Source organism: Bufo bufo, chromosome 1 (assembly GCF_905171765.1).
Source record: "Bufo bufo chromosome 1, aBufBuf1.1, whole genome shotgun sequence".
In the NCBI taxonomy this organism is placed as follows: domain Eukaryota; kingdom Metazoa; phylum Chordata; class Amphibia; order Anura; family Bufonidae; genus Bufo; species Bufo bufo.
This window is the reverse complement of record NC_053389.1, coordinates 226454418-226476820: the sequence shown is the minus strand read 5'-3', so window position 1 is coordinate 226476820 and position 22403 is coordinate 226454418. Positions and strand designations below refer to the sequence as shown.

The following is a 22403-nucleotide window of genomic DNA, read 5'->3' as shown; positions in this document are numbered from 1 at the left end:
GTAGTGAAAGGGTTAAAAATTTATTTCCCAATGAACGGGTGTTTGCTCATTCATCGGGCAATCGTAGGCAGTATTAAGCCTCATTCACACGTCAGTGTTCCATGGACACCACACGTCCCCATTCATTTTAATGTGTGCATTCACACATCAGTGTTTTAGCACGGATCCATTCTCTATTTTGTCCGTCTTCACGGACCCATCGCGTCCATTATAGTCTATGGGTCCGTGAAAAAGCCACGGATGCCGTCCATGTTGCATCCGTGTTTCAAGGATCATTAGGAAGAGATTCTTTGAAAAATTATTTTTCAGCTGTTCAGTGTCAGTGAAACACGGATGGCACATGGACAGCAAAAAACGGACACGGATCCATCACGGACAGCTCCAAGGATGCATCACTGACCACCTTCTCACGGATTTGAACACGGACGTGTGAATAAGGCTTTACACTGCAAGATGATTGCTAACAATCCCTTATGAGAACGCTAGTTAGCGTTTATTGGCTGAAGTATCGGCCAGTGCAATACAGCCTTCATAGCAGAGACCCTAAAATGTGTTGAGAATGCAGGTAGCAGCAAGGGGCAATAAAGATGCTAATTTTATGCAGCTCTGGATGTGTTTGGAGTATAACACTGGTCATGGATACCTAACGTTTATAGCAGCCGCCAGAAAGCCTCCCGATGTACTACTACAATACAGATGGCTGTCACACTGGAGAAGACGCTGTCAGTAACATAGTACATAGTACATAAGGCTGAAAAAAGACATTTGTCCATCCAGTTCGGCCTGTTATCCTGCAAGTTGATCCAGTATGGTCACTGTTGATGTCCTACCTTCTCCTCGTTGACAGCCATTAGTGACTCCACGGCCTTCTTCATTTTCTGCACTTCTGTGTCTAAAAAAAAACCACACATGTTAGGGAGTCGGACAACACGACATAACACGGCGCATCATTCCCTACCTAGTGAAAACCAGTAGAGCCGGAATTAACATCCAGCTTTGCCTTTCTCATACACTTCACAGGAGAGAGATTTGTGCGGCTAATGCGTTTCTCAGAATGGTACATTGAAACAAGCCATCAGCTGTGAGAAGTACGAGATCTGCTTTCAGACACTCTTGTTATGCTCACATGATCTGTGCTAAACGACTAAGGCAAGCGAGCGTGGACACAGGCAGAAAGGCAGCCACAAGCGGCAGAGTACAAAAATCACACTGCGAGAGCATCTTACTTTTCTCCTTCAGGGTCTTTTTGAGAGATTCATCTGTGCAGATAAGGATAAAGTTATGTGTGCACTAACAACTTATCTTCAGCTCAGGGTAATTAAAAGTGACTGCAGAAGATTAGACAAAAAATTCTTGTTTTCGTCCACAAACACTGCCACACCTGTCCACAGGTTGTGTGTGGAATTACAGCAGAACTCCAGTCACTTCTATAGTTCTGAGCTGCAATACCAGACATGACCCACAGGAAGGCGTGACACTGTTTATGGAAGAAAGCAAAACGTGTTTTCTGCATCTCTACAACCCACTGGCTCCATAAGTCAAGAGTTATTCAGCTGTTCTCTTCTGTCAGGTTGTTAAAGGGAACCGGTCACCATGAAAATATGAGAGGAATGTCAGGCTGAGTTCACACGAGCGTGTCCGGATAAGGTCCGGATGCGTTGAGGCAAATCCGCGCGAGTAGGTACCCAATTGCATTCAGTTTTGACTGCGATTGCGTTCCGTTGTTCAGTTTTTATCGCGCGGGTGCAATGCGTTTTGCACGTGCGTGATAAAAAACTGACTGTGGTACCCAGACCCGAACTTCTTCACAGAAGTTCAGGTTTGGGTTCGGTGTTGTGTAGATGTTATTATTTTCCCTTATAACATGGTTATAAGGGAAAATAATAGCAATCTTTAATACAGAATGCTTAGTAGGTGGTCAATTGAGGGTTAAAAAATAAAAAATAATTAACTCACCTTCTCCTCTTGATCGCGTAGCTGCCGGTCTCTTCTTACTTCTTTAATCATGAGCTGACGGTTAAAGGACCTGTGGTGACGTCAGATCACATGGTCCACCACCACGGTGATGGATCATGTGATTGGACCATGTGATCTGACGTCACCACAGGTCCTTTAGCCGGCAGCTCATGATTAAAGAAGTAAGAAGAGAGCGGCAGCTACGCGATCAAGAGGAGAAGGTGAGTTAATTATTTTTCTATTTTTTAACCCTCAATTGACCACCTACTAAGCATTCTGTATTAAAGAATGCTATTATTTTCCCTTATAACCATGTTATAAGGGAAAATAATACAGTGAATAGACTGTCATCTTAGCAACCATGCGTGAAAATCGTACCGCATCCGCACTTGATTGCGGATGCTTGCGATCTTCATTCAGCCCCATTCACTTCTATGGGGCCTGCGTTGCGTGATAAACGCACAATATAGAGCATGCTGCGATTTTCATGCAACGCATAAGCAGCTCATGTGCACAGCCCCATAGAAATGAATGGGTCCAGATTCAGCGCGGGTGCAATGCGTTCACCTCCCGCATTGCACCCGCGCGGAAATCTCGCCCGTGTGAACTCAGCCTTAGGCTCCTTTCACATCACCGTTTCTCCTTTCCGTTCTCCGGCTCCGTTGAGGAGCAGGAGAATGGAAAGGATGGATTCTGCAGATGACTGAGCCCTAACTGAGCCTAAAGACCCCATAGACTATAATTGGGTCAGTTCGATGTCCGCTCAGAATACGATTTTTGAACGGAGACGAAAGTCCTGCATGCGCGACTTTTGTCTCCGCTCAAAAATCATATTCTGAGCGGACACCGAACGGACCCCATTATAGTCTATGGGGTCTTTAGGCTCCGTTACACTCAGTTATCTGCAGAATCCGTCCTTTCTGTTCTTCTGCTCCTCAACGGAGCCGGAGAACGGAAAGGAGAAACGTGATGTGAAAGGAGCCTTATAGAGCAGATTGATATCTAGTTTTAAGCAAATATATTCTGTAAAACTTGTAATTTATATATTCAAATCTCTATTCTATTTTTGAGCTCAGCAGCCAAGTGGGAGGTCTTGTCAGTGATTGACAGCTCTCTCTGTATACACAATTACTCAGGGAATACTATCACTGAAAGGACCGCCCACATAACTCCTGAGCTCAGAAAGAGCAGTGACATAAATGTGTACATTACAAGTTTTACTAAATTATTTCCCACAAAACTACACAATCTGCTCAGCTCCATCTGCTCTATAACATGCTGCCTGCATTACACCGTGACAGGTTCCCTTTAAAGATGTATTTATCTGTTTTTTAAAGAAAATGTGCCACCTATATTTTTTCTGCCAGTTTAATCAGTTTTTATTTTCTGATTGTGTATTTTTTATTCTGTTTCCTGAACATAATTATGGAGGTGGCCATCTTGTCTGCGCTGTTATTAACAGCATTTAGAGATATGCACCATGGGTCATGGACAGGAGGGAACCTCACTGACTTCTAGGACAGATTTCTCGGCATGCTCTGTGACCCGTGGACAGGTCAGGAGGGAGTAGATAAGCTGTGATCTCACCTATTGAGAATGGTGGACCTGTGTTATCTATATACAAGCAATATAGGTCACTGTAATCCTGCCTGCGAGCATAATGTGATGACTGCTGAAAAGTCATAGGTACAGACCAACAAGTGGCACCTATTACTAGACTTAATGACCAGTGCAAAAACTGTAGGATTTTAATATTTTACAAAAATTGTGACATGAGAACTTAAATATAGCACCACCACAAATTATTTTAAAACCTGTTTAAAATACTAATTTGATAAACAAAGTCATTTTCTGATGATACATTCCCTTTAAGGCCCATTTACACAGGCTGACTGAGAAGGCTATTATCGGGAAGGTCTCATTTGTTCCCAATAATTACTTGCTTGTCAGAGGAGATGAGAGCTACATTTACATGCAGAATTCACCTCCTCTGTATGGGGCTATACATTTTCATTGTTTCTGGGCAGATGGCAGTTTACACAGCATGATCTGCTCCCCAGGAACAATGATTTAGGTGTCCACATCAACAGTGATAATTGACCCATGTAAAGGTGTCATCTATCGCAAACAAGCGTTTGTTACCAAAAATCATGTGTAAAGGCACCTTTAGTTATATCTAAGTTTAAAAAAAAAAAAAAAAGCCCAAAAAAAATTGGCAATATCTTTAACCCTTAATCGTTAAGACACATACAGTGCCGTTGATTTTTTGTTTTAGGACAAAAAAAGTTTTAGGTACCAGGTTTCGAATTCTCCAAAGAAAACTCCCTACTATCAGCATAATTCATGAACACACTTCACTGCTCTATATGACATCAGTGAAAAGAAAGCACAGAAAACTCCGCCAGTACCCACACATCAAAACAGCCCATTGTCCTCCAACACAGACTTACAGACTGCACTGAGATACCTGGAACCTTTCCAGCAATAACAAACGTGTCTGCACTCACAGGTCAGCAAACAGCACAGCGTTTATACACCGTGTGCATGCCAGTATTTACTATAATACTGCCACTACGTACAATACACCTACTATAATTCTGCCCCTATGCACAAAGATATAACTACTATAAAACTGCCCACTAAATAAAAAGTATATAGAATACTGCCCCTATGCAAAAGATTAAAACTACTATAAATACTGCCCCATGCACAATAGAACTACTATAATGCTGCCCCTTATGTACACGAATATAACTACTATACTACTGCTACTAAAATACAGCCCCCTATGTACAAGAATATAACTGCTATAATACTGCCCCTACGTACAATACACCTACTATAATTCTGCCCCTATGCACAAAGATATAACTACTATAAAACTGCCCACTAAATAAAAAATATATAGAATACTGCCCCTATGCAAAAGATTAAAACTACTATAAATACTGCCCCATGCACAATAGAACTACTATAATGCTGCTCCTTATGTACACGAATATAACTACTATACTACTGCTACTAAAATACTGCCCCCTATGTACAAGAATATAACTGCTATAATACTGCCCCTATGTACAAGAATATAACTACTATAAATACTGCCCCTTATGTACACGAATATAACTACTATATTACTGCTACTAAAATACTGCCCCCTATGTACAAGAATATAACTGCTATAATACTGCCCCTATGTACAAGAATATAACTACTATAATACTAGCTCTTATGTACAAGAATATAACTACTATAATACTGCCTGCTATGTACAGGAATATAACTACTATAATACTGCCCCTATGTACAAGAATATAACTACTATAATACTGCCTCCTATGTATAAGAATATAACTACTATAATACTACCTCCTATGTACAAAAATATAACTACTATAAAATACTGTCTCCTATGTACAAGAATATAACTACTATAATACTGCCTCCTATGTGCAAGAATATAACTACTATAATACTGCTTCTAAGTACAAGAATATAACTACTATAATACTGTCTCCTATGTACAAAAATATAACTACTATAATACTGTCTCCTATGTACAAGAATATAACTGCCATAATACTGTCCCTATGTACAAGAATATAACTACTATAAATACTGCCCCATGCACACTAATATACCTACTATAATACTGCCCTCCATGTACAATATAACTACTATAATACTGTCTCCTGTGTACAAGAATATAACTGCCATAATACTGTCCCTATGTACAAGAATATAACTACTATAAATACTGCCCCCATGCACACTAATATACCTACTATAATACTGCCCTCCATGTACAATATAACTACTATAATACTGTCTCCTGTGTACAAGAATATAACTAGTATAATATTGCCCCTATGTATAAGAATATAACTACTATAATACTGCTTCCTATGTACAAGAATATAACTACTATAATACTACCTCCTATGTACAAGAATATAACTACTATAATACTGCCTCCCATGTACAAGAATATAACTACTATAATACTGCTCCTATGTACAAGAATATAACTACTATAATACTGCCTCCTATGTAGAAGAATATAACTACTATAATACTACCTCCTATGTACAAAAATATAACTATAATAATACTGTCTCCTATGTACAAGAATATAACTACTATAATACTGTCTCCTATGTACAAGAATATAACTGCCATAATACTGCCCCTATGTACAAGAATATAACTACTATAATACTGCCCCTATGTACAAGAATATAACTACTATAATACTGCCTCATATGTACAAGAATATAACTACTATAATACTGCCTCCTATGTGCAAGAATATAACTACTATAATATTGTCCCCTACATACATGAATATGAGCACCACTGATATCACTGAGCTAATGGCACCCATGTGAGTCTCTAAATCACCAGTCCACCAGCACCTAACAAGGTGTACATTGGAACCTTTACATTACTCTAGTAATTATACTTTAGTAAACACTTGGGTCTTCTCTACATGGATGCCCTCATACCTTTTAATTTTTTGGGTTTGGCCTGTATGGAAATTGAATGTTTTTGGACTTTGCAAATTTAGCCTCTTTCACAATCTATAGTCCTGTGAGGCTTACCCCTGTCAGTGGTCCCTTTACTTTCTGTCACCAGGGGAAAGTCAACATTCTCTTGCAGTTTCTTAATGTCCGCTTCTTTCTGCTCCAATTCGTCCTTTAACATGTCGAGTTCATCCTGGAATTGGAGAGTCACAAGATCATTTCTGACCCTACAGTAAATATTGGCATGAAATGTGGAGTACATTTTTTCCTTAATGTGAGTTTGAGGTTTTCTTCTCTGTTCCCATTCAAAGGGAAAATGTAAAAAATGAAGTTTGTTTCCTGTTCCCAGGGAGTAATGCATTGTGGGATTTCGGTGATCGCTACAGCTCAGGTGTTTAGTCACATGTCTGACAAAGGGGTGGGGCTAAACTGTTGTCTGCTCCCAAGCAGAATTGTAAAGCCAGCTCTGGGTACGAAGGGAGGAACGGACATGAAACAACCAAGCTGGCACAAAAATAATAGAACAAAGAAATTTACAAAATTACTCAACTCTGCCTAGAAAATAGTACATGCTACGGCGGGCACTAAAGCACCCCTTGAACTGCCAATCAAAACATAGAGATCAAATTCTACCTATCACAAACATCTGACATGTCATTAGTGGGGAGCTGGGTCTGGAGACCCCCACTGGTTGCTTAAATGAAGGGGCAGAATTGCTCTTCTGTGCACGGTGACCCTACCTACTGTTCAGCTCTTCTTGGCTCTCCTCAACCGGCGTATGAATTCATAGAAAGCCTACAGGCTATATGAATCTGTACACCATTTTGGCGGGGGTCCCAGAAACCGTCCCCTCACCGGTCAAAACTTCTGGTATGTCAGCAATTTGTGAAAATAATAGATATTTTCCCAGACTCTTAAAGGGGTTGTGTAGTGTCAGGATATTGATGACCTATCCTTAGAATAGGTCATGTTCAGTGTTTACTGTATCTGCACATCATCTGGATCAGCGACCTCCGGCACTCCAGCTGTGGTGAAACTACCAGTCCCAGCATGCACACTTACTTAACTGTTGCCAGAATTCCCATAGAAGTGAATGGGGCATGCTGGGCGTTGAAGTTTCTCCATAGCTGGAGTGCCGAAGGTTGCCAATGAATTATAGTTGCCAATTAAAAAGGACACACCACCCCATCAAACCTCTGATTAGTGGGGGTGCTGGGAGTCAGACCCCTGCCAATCTGGTATTAATGACTCATCCTGAGGATACATCATCAACATCATAAAACTGGAATACCCCTTTAAGTGTATCATGTGACCTCCTCAGTTACACTAAATAACTGAAATGGGAGGGAAACATGGGTCACATTCATTTTCCGGGCTGTGAATGGCACTTTGAGATGGAAGTGTAGATCTGTGCCCTCTAATTGGGCAATTACCATTCCCTGCATTGTCACCTGCTGAATAAAAAAAACGAACCAGAATTTTTTCGCAGAATGTTTTCGCAAACTATGCCACATGCATCATTGCACATAAACCGACACACATAACAAGCTTCACACACGGCAAGGTACTACAAACGCCAACTAGTGGGGGCCATGCAGAACTGACAATCCTAAGAGTCCCTGCCCTTGTCTATTAGCCGCCAGGCATATGAAGAAGTTAGCTACTTCCGCCTTTACGCACTGATGTCATCCATGAAATGCATCACCCAGCATGCTTTGTAATTGTAACCTATATAGGCCATATATCAGGATGGCGGCTCTGCTCTCTCGCATACATCCCTAATGAACATTTGTTCGCCCATATCCCACCATGTTCCATGCCGCAGAGGCAGAGATTCAATCATGCATGTGTCTGCTCTGATCATGAGGGAGGACACAGGAAGCTTTGTTACTCAGAAACTAGTGACAGTGGATCACTGAGGGTTTCTTAGGACCAGCTGTTACGAAACGAACAATGGGCACACTTCTATTTAGAAAAGGTGTGCAATGTACCAATTTCCTAGCAAAATGCTCTGCTCTGCTCCCAGCTTCAGTGTGCTTAAAGGGGGACTTCATTCCAATACAGGTGATGACATCAGTGCAGGTCAGTGAGCTGGGACCAGCAGCTAGGCTGCATTTTCCCTTTCAAAACCACAACATGTATTTAAAGGGATACATTTAGTTCACACCAAATAAGCATGCCAAGAACACTGGTATGATGATGTCACACAGCAAAGATGGACGGCAAAGTAATGTCAAACCTTACTACAAAACAAACATTTTCTCTAGCATGTCCCAGGCTGGTAAGGAGCATTTAAAACAAGCAGGAAAATGGGTAGCGCCACCTGATGGTGGTCTAGCTGCACTTTTACTGCCGAAGGGCACAACAAGCAGTCATGTCTAGAGGAGCACAAGGCAAGGCCACGAAACAAGGGGACAGAAAACGGGTTTCAAACAACGCTACTGCACCTTTAACGTTTCACATTTGTGTTCCACTCGTTGCTTTTCATAGTGCATCTGACCCACTTTGATTTTCATACTAGAAAGCTTGGCCATTAAAGACTGATAACAAAGAAAGCAAAGAGAAGCTGGGCAGAGACTGACAGTGAAGAGCCTGGTACTAGAATCATACTGCCACTTACTATAACAGCCAGGCTACTAATTCTAAGTGAACGGATAGGCTGCATTCTAAGTGATGTCACCGCTGCTGTATAGTAAATGGATAGGCTGCATTCCCAGTGATGTCACCGCTTCTGTATAGTAAATGGATAGGTTGATGTCACCACTGATCTCCAGTGAATGGATAGGCTGCATTCTCAGTGATGTCACTGCTGCTGTATAGTAAATGAATAGGCTGCATTCTCAGTGATGTCACTGCTGCTGTATAGTAAATGGATAGGCTGCATTCCCAGTGATGTGACCCGTGGTCTGTAGTAAATGGATAGGCTGCATTCCCAGTGATGTCACCGCTGCTGTATAGTAAATGGATAGGCTGCATTCCCAGTGATGTCCCTGCTGATGTATGGCTAAATGGATAGGCTGCATTCCCAGTGATGTCACTGCTGCTGTATAGTAAATGGATAGGCTGCATTCCCAGTGATGTCCCTGCTGCTGTATGGCTAAATGGATAGGCTGCATTCCCAGTGATGTCCTTGCTGCTGTATAGTGAATGGATAGGCTGCATTCCCAGTGATGTCACTGCTGCTGTATAGTAAATGGATAGGCTGCATTCCCAGTGATGTCCCTGCTGCTGTATAGTAAATGGATAGGCTGCATTCCCAGTGATGTCCCTGCTGCTGTATAGTAAATGGATAGGCTGCATTCCCAGTGATGTCCCTGCTGCTGTATAGTAAATGGATAGGCTGCATTCCCAGTGATGTCCCTGCTGCTGTATAGTAAATGGATAGGCTGCATTCCCAGTGATGTCCCTGCTGCTGTATAGTAAATGGATAGGCTGCATTCTCAGTGATGTCCCTGCTGCTGTATAGTAAATGGATAGGCTGCATTCCCAGTGATGTCCCTGCTGCTGTATAGTAAATGGATAGGCTGCATTCCCAGTGATGTCCTTGCTGCTGTATAGTAAATGGATAGGCTGCATTCCCAGTGATGTCCCTGCTGCTGTATAGTAAATGGATAGGCTGCATTCCCAGTGATGTCCCTGCTGCTGTATAGTAAATGGATAGGCTGCATTCCCAGTGATGTCCTTGCTGCTGTATAGTAAATGGATAGGCTGCATTCCCAGTGATGTCCCTGCTGCTGTATAGTAAATGGATAGGCTGCATTCCCAGTGATGTCCCTGCTGCTGTATAGTAAATGGATAGGCTGCATTCCCAGTGATGTCCTTGCTGCTGTATAGTAAATGGATAGGCTGCATTCCCAGTGATGTCCTTGCTGCTGTATAGTAAATGGATAGGCTGCATTCCCAGTGATGTTCCTGCTGCTGTATAGTAAATGGATAGGCTGCATTCCCAGTGATGTCCCTGCTGCTGTATAGTAAATGGATAGGCTGCATTCCCAGTGATGTCCCTGCTGTTGTATAGTAAATGGATAGGCTGCATTCTCAGTGATGTGAACCCTGGTCTCTAGTGTATTGCCAGGCAGTATTCTCAGTGATGTCATTGTTGGTCTCTAGTTTAGAGATAGCCTACATTCTCAGCGATGTCACTGCGCTCTAGTGAATGGATAGGATGCATTCTCACTGATGTCACTGCTGCTCCATAGTAAATGGATAGGCTATATTCTCAGTGATGTGAACCCTAGTCTCTAGTGTATGGGTAGGCTGAATTCTTAGTGATGTCACTAATGCTCTATAGTAAACGGATAGGCTGCATTATCAGTGATGTGAACTGCCCCTCACTAATGAATAGATAGACTGCATTCTCAGTGATGCCATCAATTCTGTATAGTAAATGGATAGGCTGTATTGTCAGTGATGTGATCCCTGGTCTTTAGAGGATGGTTAGGCTGCATTCTCAGTGATGTCACTGTGGTCTAGTGACTGGATAGGCTGCATTCTCAGTGATGTCACTGTGGTCTAGTGACTGGATAGGCTGCATTCTCAGTGATGTCACTGTGGTCTAGTGACTGGATAGGCTGCATTCTCAGTGATGTCACTGTGGTCTAGTGACTGGATAGGCTGCATTCTCAGTGATGTCACTGTGGTCTAGTGACTGGATAGGCTGCATTCTCAGTGATGTCACTGTGGTCTAGTGACTGGATAGGCTGCATTCTCAGTGATGAGACTGCTTTGCAAAGTAAGCATTGCCTGCACTATCTATGCCCACAAGATGGCTGCCTCCAATCTACCCTAAATGCAGAGTGTAAAGCAGAGCACTGGGTTTCTCTACCTTGGTGGACTTCAATTTCTTTTCATATAGTGTGCGCTCATTCTCCATTTCCACCACCCGTAGTCGCAGTTCATTCATCTCTTGCACCAAACCCTGAAGAAAGAGGGAAAAGTCTGCATGTCAGTAACTGTGTACACCCATCATATGCCAGGTGGGCACCCCAATCAGTTCTAGGACTGCAAAGTCACAAGTTGTTACCATGCACGAAATACCAAGCAAATTCACAACAAAGTCCCAGCCCTTCTTCTGTGTGACAATCAATTACGCTCGTCACCCAGCTTTCCCAGACTCCTGAAGGGACTTGAGCCCAGTAATGCAACAATCTGAGTGAAGGAAGGTATTCGATTCTCCATTCAGGGATGGGGGAAGCTGGGTGACTACTACTCCTTTTTAAGCACAAATAGATTATATATAAATGAAAATGAGAGGAATTGGGGAGAAATTGTAGCCACCCCTCACTCCTGCTATCATGTTCTTTTAAGCAAGCAGAGAGGCGGACGTGAAGAGTTAATGAAGCGGCAGACGTGCACTTTGTATGTAGCTATTTCTGACCACACAGCATCATGGAGCTGACGATTATTGGGAAGGAAGCGGTTGTCTAGGGTGATCTGTGGCACCATTACACGGGCTGACTATCTGCAAGGAGTGGTCCTACCAATGCTTGTTCCGGATAATCGGATTGTGTAAACCCGCTATCACCTTGTCATGCTGCAGCACACATGAGGCGGGGTGAAGCAGATTACAAATGGGGTGAAGGCCTTGTTCCTTCATTGTCTATAGGGTAGAGTGTTACCTGAATGATTGCCTGCTTATTTAGGGCAGGGGCATGTGCATTGGACGTGGCTTCCTCCATTAGGGAAAGCAACCATTAAAGGGGGGCTGTAGTTTTATGTAAATGATGGAAGGTTGTCCAACTTTCTAATGACACTGCTAACCATCAGTGAGAGGGAACATTTTTGCTTCCATCCAGAGACTGAAAAATCCCATCATAACCTAATACATAGGACAGGGGATAACTATCAGATTGGTGGCGGTCCTACAGCTGGGACCCCCACCGATCATAAGAACAAGGGCCCATACCCTCTGGAGCTACTGGTCCATTCGCTTCTATGGGAATGCTGGAGATGGAAGAGTACAGCGTTCTGTTATTTTTGGCGCTGCCTCAGAAATGGAGCGGCGGCGTGCATTTCCGATTAGACACTTCGTCCATTGTAGGGGGCTCCACGGGGTACAGGACACTGATTCCACCTTTCATTTTCCAAACAAGCTGTCAAAAAGTTAGAATCTGATTGGTAGAAGAAAAGGTAGAATCTGATTGGTAGAAGAAAAGGTAGAATCTGATTGGTAGAAGAAAAGGTAGAATCTGATTGGTAGAAGAAAAAGGTAGAATCTGATTGGTTGCTATGGGCAACTCAGCCAGTTCTACTTTACACCAGTTTGATAAATGACCCCATAGGTCTATTAGAAAGGTGCAGAACTTTATATACAACAATGATTAAGGTGTACCTATGTGTTGAGAGAAACTTTTGATATGTCATAATGAGATATATCTAAAGTTTTGACTGGCGGGGGGTCCGAGTGCTGAGACCTCTAACCATTGCAAGAACAGGGAAAAAGAGGCGCCCACACAAAGTGCTCATTGAGTGGGTTTCCTCTGGGTAATCCGGTTTCCTCCCACACGCCAAAGACATACTGATGGGGACCTTAGACTGTGAGCCCCACTGGGGACAGCGTGATACTAATGTCTGTAAAGCGCTGCGAAATATAGTAGCGCTGTATAAATAAATATACTTAGTATTGAGCTCATTTCCAGACCTGAGCAGAGCGAACACTCTATGAGAACGCTTCATTCTCTGCATTCTAGTGATCAGTGGGGGTCTCAGCCCTAGCCCCCCCCCCCTTCCACCCCTCAAAACCATTGATATATGTCACTATGACAAATCAAAGGGTTTTTTAAAGACTACAGTGACATTCTAGGCTTTTATTTATGTAAAAGTGGATGACCCCTTTAAAAAAAAAGGGTACAATGGGGGTACTCTGCACCTAACGCCATGGCCACTGTTCCGCCTTTCAGGGCAGACAACACATGAAATTTGAAGCGGAGGATATGTATCTAGGAACCATGCAGACAATGAATCTTGGTGGCAATTTTGGGGCAGACTAGTGAGAAGACCGGCCACACGGAGGTTAAGGCCCCAAACAGCAAGACAAAAATACATGCTGTGAGTAAATCTCTTCACGTCGCAGTCGGACCAAGCACAGTCACCTCTTGATCACCATACTGTAACCTCTTTTCTTGAAATAACGCCAGCTCCACCTCCAATTTCTCCATCTGCTGCCTTAATTCTGCAATAATCTTATGTAGAGACTGGAGTAGGAGAGTAAAAGATGAGAAGAGTCAGGACAGACAGACAGAAGACAGGCGCAGAGCGGGTCCATAAAATGTGGTCTATGAGAAATTCTTACAGTCGATCTACTTCTGGATAAGGCGGCCGACAACCAAGATGTTTGCCATTAAAGGTTTGATACTGGTTTCAATCAGCTTTACCTCATCTGCTGAGTTATGATCTAGGGTAGTAGTCTCCGACAGCAGCCTCCTAGCTGTTGAGAAACTATAACTCCCATCATGCCCTGACAAAGACAATAACCGGTCAGTGCTTCCCTCACCTCCGTGTCTTTGTGTCGCTCCTCATAGTCACTCCTGTCTTTTTCCACTGCTGTCAGTTTCAGTTTCAGAGTGGAAATCTCCGCCATTAAGTCCAGCTTCTGAGTTTCTAATGACGTCCTGCTTAACAGTTCCTGGCATGGAGAAGACAAAATAGTCAGAAATTGTTCCATGGGTCAATGGTCTCGGTCTGAACAATGAACAGGACAATATTCAGGCAGGTAAGTCCATGGGAGTTTTAGAGAGGACAGGCACCCGTCCGTGTTATACTTCTGAACTGTAGTCACAATTCTGTAGGCTGTCATTGAAAACAGTCAGCAAGCTTATTGACAGACATACTTTAGCTACAGAGTTAGTTAGGTTAGCCTACATGAAATGGCTGTAAAGAGCCAAATGTAAAGTCAATACCTCACATAGTGCAAATGACCAGAGCAAGTTCTCTGAAGACACTGAACAAAAAAGGTATACTTGGAGATTTCAGCTCTGAAGCCTGCCAAATAGTGTGTGCAGCTCTGGAGTATAATACAGGCTGTAACAAGATCAGTATAGGATAAGTAATGCAATGTATGTATACAGTGACTCCACCAGCAGAATAAGGAGTGCAGCTCTGGAGTATAATACAGGATGTAACTCAGGATCAGTACAAGTAATGTAATGTATGTATACAGTGACTCCACCAGCAGAATAAGGAGTACAGCTCTGGAGTATATTACAAGATGTAACTCAGGATCAGTACAGGATAAGTAATGTAATTTATGTACAGAGTGACTCCACTAGCAGAATAGTGAGTGAAGCACTGGAATATAATACAGGATTTAACTCAGGATCAGTGTAGGATAAGTAACGTATGTACACAGTAGGGTTGCAACAAGTACTCAATTAAATCAAGGTTTTGACACAAAAAAAATCCTTCGCTTGTGTCACGTGACAACGGAGCGGGAGAGAAGCGCTTGCTATTACTCCCGCTCCGTGGTCTCCCGCTGGCCTACAATGCGCTCGGAATACTCACCTTTCCAGCAGGGGGCCTCCGGACACTGCACAGCACGTCCATGGTCCCGCGCTGCACTGACCTCCTGACGTATACATGCTGTGACCTGATGCACTGTGTGACATAAGGCCCAGAGCAGCACGGAACGATGGTGTCGGCGGCGCCCCTGCTGGAATCGGAAGTAGGTGACACCGAGGGGGTGGGGGCGCAACTAAGGCCGGGCGCCCAGAGTGCATAGCGTCATAGCAACCAATGACGCTGTGCACTCCGGGTGTCAGGAAGAGGGCAGGCTGGGCTTTCACGGACCGTACGTCCGTGGTTTAACTGAAGTGTGGCCGGGCCTTAGGGAGAGATGGCACAAGGAGAGCAGAGACTATGACACAAGGGGGAGAGTGGAGCTGATGGCACCGGGGGAGAGTGGAGCTGATGGCACCGGGGGAGAGTGGAGCTGATGGCACCGGGGGAGAGTGGAGCTGATGGCACCGGGGGAGAGTGGAAATATAAAAATAATCAGTAGAATACTCGATCGCTAGAATAATTGTTAGCTGCAGCCCTAGTACACAGTGACTCCACCAGAAGAATAGCGAGTACAGTTTTGGAGTATAATGCTGGATATAACTCAGGATCAGTACAGGATATGTAATGTATGTACACAGTGACTCCACCAGCTGAATAGTGAGTGCAGCTCTGGAGTATAATACAGGATGTAACTCAGGATCAGTACAGGATAAGTAAATGCAATGTAATGTACACAGTGACTCCACCAGCAGAATAGTGAGTCAGCAGAATAGTGAGTGCAGCTCTGGAGTATAATACAGGATGTAACTCAGGATCAGTACAGGATAAGTAATGTATGTACACAGTGACTCCACCAGCAGAATAGTGAGTGCAGCTCTGGAGTATAATACAGGAAGTAACTTAGGATCAGTACAAGATAAGTAATGTAATGTACAGAGTGACTCCACCAGCAGAATAGCGAGTGTAGTTCAGGAAGGGGAAGACCATTTTGATTTGTTATGTGTACACCCTCTCTTTTTGGAACTCTATGATCTTTGCTTTGAATAGCTCCTGAGCCAAACTAAAAGTTCAGTGAAAGTTTTCTGGGTCACTAGGAAGACTCCAAGTAGAAGCCACACTAGATGAGAGGAGCTGCTTCTCAAGCCCCATGTGAGAACATCATACCATGTGCATGTAGTGAGACCACGGTTTCTGCTGGATGAACGTGGGTTATATATGGTCACTGGATAAGCAATAAAATAGTGCCACAACTGCACAAGCACCAGGGGGCGCAATCTCACCTGCTGCAACATCTCCTCTGTGGAATTCAGCTTTTCTCTGTGTTCTTCCAGGCAGAATTCAAGGTCCCGGATTTTCTCCCCTTGTGCCTCCACCTGGTCAGTCAGGACACTCACCTGGAAAGTACATGATCAATAAAGGGTTAAATAAGAATTTAAATGGTATTTTATCAGGGATAATATTCCAGCTTGTCTCCTACAGTCCCAGATACAGTGCTGGATATTTTGGCCATTCGCCTCCCCCTTTAATCTGTCTTCTCCCTTACGCCCATAGTGAGTTGAGCCCCCCCTCCTCTTTCATTAATTCAGGGGCTGAAAATTGCATGCTGGAAAAAGCCTTTCTTTGTTACAATGTATCAGTGTAGGTAAGAGCTAACAGCCTAGAGTTCCACCACCTCAGCAGCCGTGTGAGCAGGACTAGGTAAAAGGATTAGCGATGGTGCATGTCACCAGTCACTGACAGCAAACAAAGACCTTGAAAATGGCAAAAAATTGAAACACAAAGTAAATTACAAAGTTGAGGGGTGACTTTATTGACATAAGACTGGACTGGCCCTTTAAGAACTTCCATGTACTCAGATACCTGTAGTACTAGAGACTCCTTGTCATTCTCCAGACGAGACAGCCGCTCTTGGTAGATGTCACTTGTGCCTGTAATGTGCCCATTAACCTGCAAGAGATTATTGTTTGCAATAAGATACACATGGTATAGCTCTAATGTACACAAGAATGTAAGGGTGGCCCTTTAAGAGCGGTCTGATCCTGGTAATATACACCCCCAATAACCAATGCCGGGGTGATCTGGACAAACATGGCAACACACAGTGTCTCTGGAGGCGAGGCTGTACGTCGCTCCATGATCACACGCAGTACACGTATGTGCGACATATCGCTGCTCTGACCAGCCTGGCGGTATAATAATTAACCAGGGACTGGTCATCTGCGATATACAAACATACCGCACAAGACTGTACAGCTGCCACCTGGCACAAGCACACACAGATAAAGGAGCAGTACACCTGCAGCCTCTCTATCTATTGAATCACTGAATTCAATCTTCCCTGTCATCAGCCAATTCAAAGGAGTGGGGACCTTTAATATGAAAAATCAACCTGTGTTCAATGACCGCAGATTCTGGGGGCAGCAGTATAGCAGACACTATAATGTCACAAATCAATGATGGCGCTACTAGAGACATAAGGCTAGTGTGCACATTTTTACAGTCATCTATGGAGTGTGGCAACATATGGGGGGGGGGGGGATTTATTATAACCGACGCAAAGGAATAAAAAATGTAAGCCGTTGTCCATACCAACCAATCAGGTAGCTGCTTTCATTATCCAAAGACTTTTGAACAATGAAAGCAGAGATCTGATTCGTTGCAAAAGGCAACTGCTCCACTTTTCCTTTGCACCAGTTTAGATTAATCTCTGCCACCGATGGGTTGCAGCAGAAGACACTACCAGTTTCAGTGGGCAAAGGGTGTGGGCAACGTCAGGGGTGATGAGGTACGCAGGACTGCAGGGTGTGACCAGCATATAAAGCCAGCAAATGGGTAGTGATCACCTTTATGGGAGGAAGATGAAAGTAACGGCACAACCCGTGCGGCTTCTGAAGTAGAGTTGTTGCACATCTATAAAAATCCTTAAAGACTTGACAGTAGCTCAGGAAGCCCAAAGCTAAAATAATCCCTGGGTGCACAAAGTAACAACACAACCATATAATATAGGGCAGCCATACCAAGTACAACCCCTTGGTACAGAGGGGTGCTGTTTTACAATCTCCTACCCCCCTTTGGAAACCTTCAGGGCAATTTTTTTATGGTTTCGATTTACTCTTTTTGGACTAAAAATCTTTTTTTTTTAATTGGTCTTTATTAAACTTTTTCAGCACTTTTTGTGATACATGCAGTTAAAAATCTGTATTAGCAGACTGTCCCTCCTGCGTTCCATGGCTCATATGAAGCCTGATCTCATAAGCACTCATTATAGCTAAACTCCAAGCAAACTGGTAAAAATATGGCTTCTAGGAGATCAGCAGGTCAGAAATAAAGCTTCGCACGAGCTGATGCAATTCAGGAGGGATATTCTACAAACAAACAGACTGATATTTAACTGCATGTTTCACAAAAACGACTGAAAATTTTTAATAAAAATCAATTGAAAAAATGACTTTTAGCCCAAAACAAGTAAAATGCAATCATAAAATGAAATTGTTCCCGTGGCCTTTAAGTCTGCCATTCATGTCTTTTGTCTAGAACAGATGTTAAAAACTTAACTGGGCGAGAACCGACATGACCACTATTGCAGGAGCAGTCATGCAGCTTCTTCTGTCAAGCTGTGAAATGTCTGGATTTGCCATCATCCAGCTCGCCCAGAATCCTGAAAGGCAATCCTGCCTAGTTATGTAATTGCATTCCCAACCGCATAACTAGAGGTCAGCCAGTCAAAAGTTTAGGTGAGGGTGAATAACTGCATAATGGCTTTCCTGGCATCCTGAACATCTGCAACATGAAAACAGGATGTATTGCTGCCTACCTGGGGAAACCTTTCCAAGAAACAACTTGTTGTAACTCCGCTTTCCCAGATTACTGAATGGCATATATGACAGGTTAGGCCGAGACAGTGGTGCCGGGAGGTGTTACAGTTTAAGCATTCAGATCTGCTGTTCAGGAGTCTGGGAAAGCTGTACCACAAGCCCTTTCATTAGTCATCTATTACATCAAGATGTTGGCACCACAGTAGTAAGTTACATTTAAAAGGCAAGATTCATTTGGCCGCAAAAAAAACAAAAAAACGCCAAAAATAAGAAACATTTCGATCTTGTGTCAGGGAAGCGAAGAGAAGCCGATGCGGCTCTGGAGTCCATTATAGACATCACACGCGGAGACAGGAGCTGCGAAATAACAGTCAAGCTCAGCAGTCTCCCTGCCAGCTCGGGAGCACATTTCACATCTGTCCATCTCCACGAGCTCCAGGCTGGGTTGACGAAAGACAAAATATGCTATAATCTGAATACAGAAGTAATGGATTCAATGTGTCAATGAGTGGAGATTGGATAGTATTCTGACCGTCTTTTTTATTTATTTATTTTTATTAAAAAGTGAAAATGGAAAAGAAAAAGTTTAAAAAAAATTAAATAAAAATCGATCATTAGTACAATACCTCAAAATCTAAGAGTACCGAGGAAAAAAAAATTACAAAAAGGGGGAACAAAACATTTTAAAAATATATATATAAAAGTAGATAAAAATATTTTAAAATGTAAATAAAAAAAATAAAAATAGTTTCATCACAGATGACCACAATGCTATTGAACCTACTTTCAAGTTTGACACGGAAAATTATTCCGTCCAGGTGAAGAGAAGATGTAGCTTGGTGTTCAAGAACTGTTCCTGCCACAGATGAATCAAAGAGTTGTAGTTCACCAAGGCCAATGTCTTAAAGGACCTCTGTGCATGGAAGAAAAAGGTGCACAGACATATCTCTAGACTTTACATCCTGAGGGAACGGAGGTCCAAGCAGTCAGTGAGGAGCAGAAGTCCAAGTAGGAGGTAAAGGCCTGGTCTTCAGGGTGATCTGTAGACGTCTGCCACGTACAGACGAGATCGGCTGATGTTGTGTTCTCGGGAGACACTTCAGGTCTGAGACTATAATGTCCCTCACGAGTCACATCTACCTCTATTCCGTAACACCATCCATTAGTTGTGGCCTTTGTGACTCATCTCCATCAAACACAAAGCTGGGAGATCATAAAACACTCAGCGTGAAAGTGACAATGAAACTTCTGAAGAGTTTGTGGCGTCTTTTGTTGTGATACTTTTTAACAGGTGACTGGCCCTTTAAAATGAGATAAATGACACCCAAGGTAACTGGTAAGTATTTGCTCAACCAGCCTCCTACCCGTCTCCTGACAACCAGCCTCCTACCCGTCTCCTGACCATGGCATTAAAGGGGTTTTCCATGCTCCTGATATTGAGGAGCTATCCTCAGGATAGGTCATTAATATCCTATTGCTGGGGGTCCAACACCCTGTTGCCTTCAGCCTCCAGCACTGGAACTAGGACGCATTGAAGGCCAAGTGGCCAAGCTAGGTTACTGCAGCTCAGCTCCCATTCACTTCAAGACGATTGCTTGTCCCACCCCTGCAGAGACTGCTCTTCCCCCACTCTCTCAGCCAATCACACTCAGTCATTCTTCTCACTGAGAAGAGAGAGAAACATGAGTGAGGAAGTAGCTAACTTCTCCTCCTACATGGATTTCCTTACAAACCAATACTGCTACATCCCCGGACACAAACGTATCAACTGCACTTGAAAGGTACTAAGGGGGCCCCAATCACAATGAGGGCCCATAGGGCACGTGGACATCATGGGGAGAGTGACTAAACATGAGTGGCTCCTGTTCTGGCAGACCCAGCTCATCCAGTTGAATGGCTGCCATGTCATCCCCTGCAGCAGACTTGATCACCATTTAACAAATTCCGTAAACTGCAACGACACAAGAGCGGGGGAGGGGAGTTTGTGTTTTAAGTAAACAGGAAGAAATAAAGCCTCATTATACGTTATTTATAGAGTGCAACGATCTGCGGGATCAGAGATCAAGCACCGAGCAGAAGGTTTCCTAAAGAGCACAAATCTGCTTCCCAGCAGAACTTGGCAGCTGAGGACGTAACATTTCTCGTCCCCACACATCTGTGTCAGCGCGGAGATAATGTGATAATTGAAACGTGCTTATCAGCAGATCCGGCCGTTAATTGCCGAGAAGACGGCGAGATGCAGAGAAATACGAGAGCGAGGTAACAATATGGTGAGATCAGAAATATTCACCCCCAAAGATTCACACCATGAAATGTGAGGACCAAGAACAACCTGCTGCAACTTGTCTGAACGGCAGACGGTGAGACACGAAGATATAAGCTATCCTGCTATATCGGTATCCAGGAAAGCTGGGCGACCACCGAGAGGGCCGCTATTACAACTCAGACCGGCCACTCAGGAGCCTAGTAAAGCTGGGTAAGAGTCTCTGTAAGAGAGGTCATATTGGTGGCCACCCAGCTTGACAGAAGACTACAGCTCAAGGACATGACGGGTTAGAATCACAGGGAACTATGGGTGGGGGTGGCACAATGCTGGACTATTGACAGGGCATCAAAACTTTACTGGAACTTCCTAGGACTGCAACCAGTACGGGGTTAAAGCACGCATAGTCTACACACATCTCACATCAGCTTTTCCTTTATGGCTGGTCACTTGTCTAACTGTACTCAAATCTCTGTCTTAAAAGGAACCTGTCATCAACGTTATGCTGCCCATACTAACGGCAGTATAAAGTAGAGACAGTGAGTTGATGTCAGCGGTCTGTCATTTAAAACTAAGTGGTTGCCGAGAACCAACATCATAACCATTGCAGACTGGGCCTGGAAAAGAGTCCCGGCCACCTGAGAAGAGTCCTGGTTATTCATGACTTCCTGCTCTCCTCGCCCACCTGCGGATGACTGACAGTCTTCTACCTAGTTTTCTCCCTGTCTTTCTAGGAGAGAACTGCCAATCATCAGCAGGTGGGCGGGAGAGCAGGAGATTATAATAACCAGGACTCTTCTCAGGTAGACTTGACTCTTTTCCAGGCCTGGGCTGCAATGATTATGATGCTGGTTCTCGGCAACCACTTACTTTTAGCTCATGAGTGACACACCGCTGAGGTCAGCATTTCTGTCACTATTTTATACTGTCCTCAGTGAGGTCAGCATAAAGTTGATGACAGGTTCCCTCTAAAGAGGACCTTTCATGTTTTTTTTTATACTAGATAAATACCTTTCCTTGCGGGGGACCAATCACAGCAGAGAGCGTCAGGGAGAAGGTGAGCTTTTTTTTCTCCTTTGGCTGTGACCCCCTCCGATATGATTGGATCGCGGCACAGCCAGGGAGAAGGAGACGCCCCCTGAGAAACCCTGGTGTCTCCTCCTCCCTGTTCCGATGCTCAGTATTTGCATACTGAGCGGGAAAACTACAGGGGGGCACAGCGGGGCGCAGGAGCGATATTTTTTTTAAAAAAAACCAGACAGGGTGGTAGCATCAGTGGGGGGTAGCCCGGAAAGGTATTTATCTAAAATAAATTAAAAAAATTGAAAGGTCCTCTTTAAGGGGCATTAA

The 22403-nt window shown here is 43.6% G+C and overlaps 1 protein-coding gene across 18 annotated transcripts in view; it reads right to left on the bottom strand.

Moving 5' to 3' along the window:
* PPFIBP1 (PPFIA binding protein 1) overlaps positions 1-22403 on the bottom strand; it is a 124934-nt gene that overhangs the window by 39754 nt on the left and 62777 nt on the right. For 6 of the 18 annotated variants that reach the window (XM_040435840.1, XM_040435853.1, XM_040435874.1 and 3 more), the window contains exons 4-12: positions 16836-16922; positions 16256-16369; positions 13972-14103; positions 13571-13672; positions 11305-11397; positions 8927-9019; positions 6558-6672; positions 1227-1259; positions 831-892 (exon numbers count right to left, since the gene is read on the bottom strand). In XM_040435840.1, the coding sequence (XP_040291774.1) occupies positions 831-892; positions 1227-1259; positions 6558-6672; positions 8927-9019; positions 11305-11397; positions 13571-13672; positions 13972-14103; positions 16256-16369; positions 16836-16922 (831 nt within the window). The remainder of the gene's footprint in view (positions 1-830; positions 893-1226; positions 1260-6557; positions 6673-8926; positions 9020-11304; positions 11398-13570; positions 13673-13971; positions 14104-16255; positions 16370-16835; positions 16923-22403) is intronic. The other 12 variants (XM_040435866.1, XM_040435951.1, XM_040435893.1 and 9 more) reach the window with 7 other exon arrangements.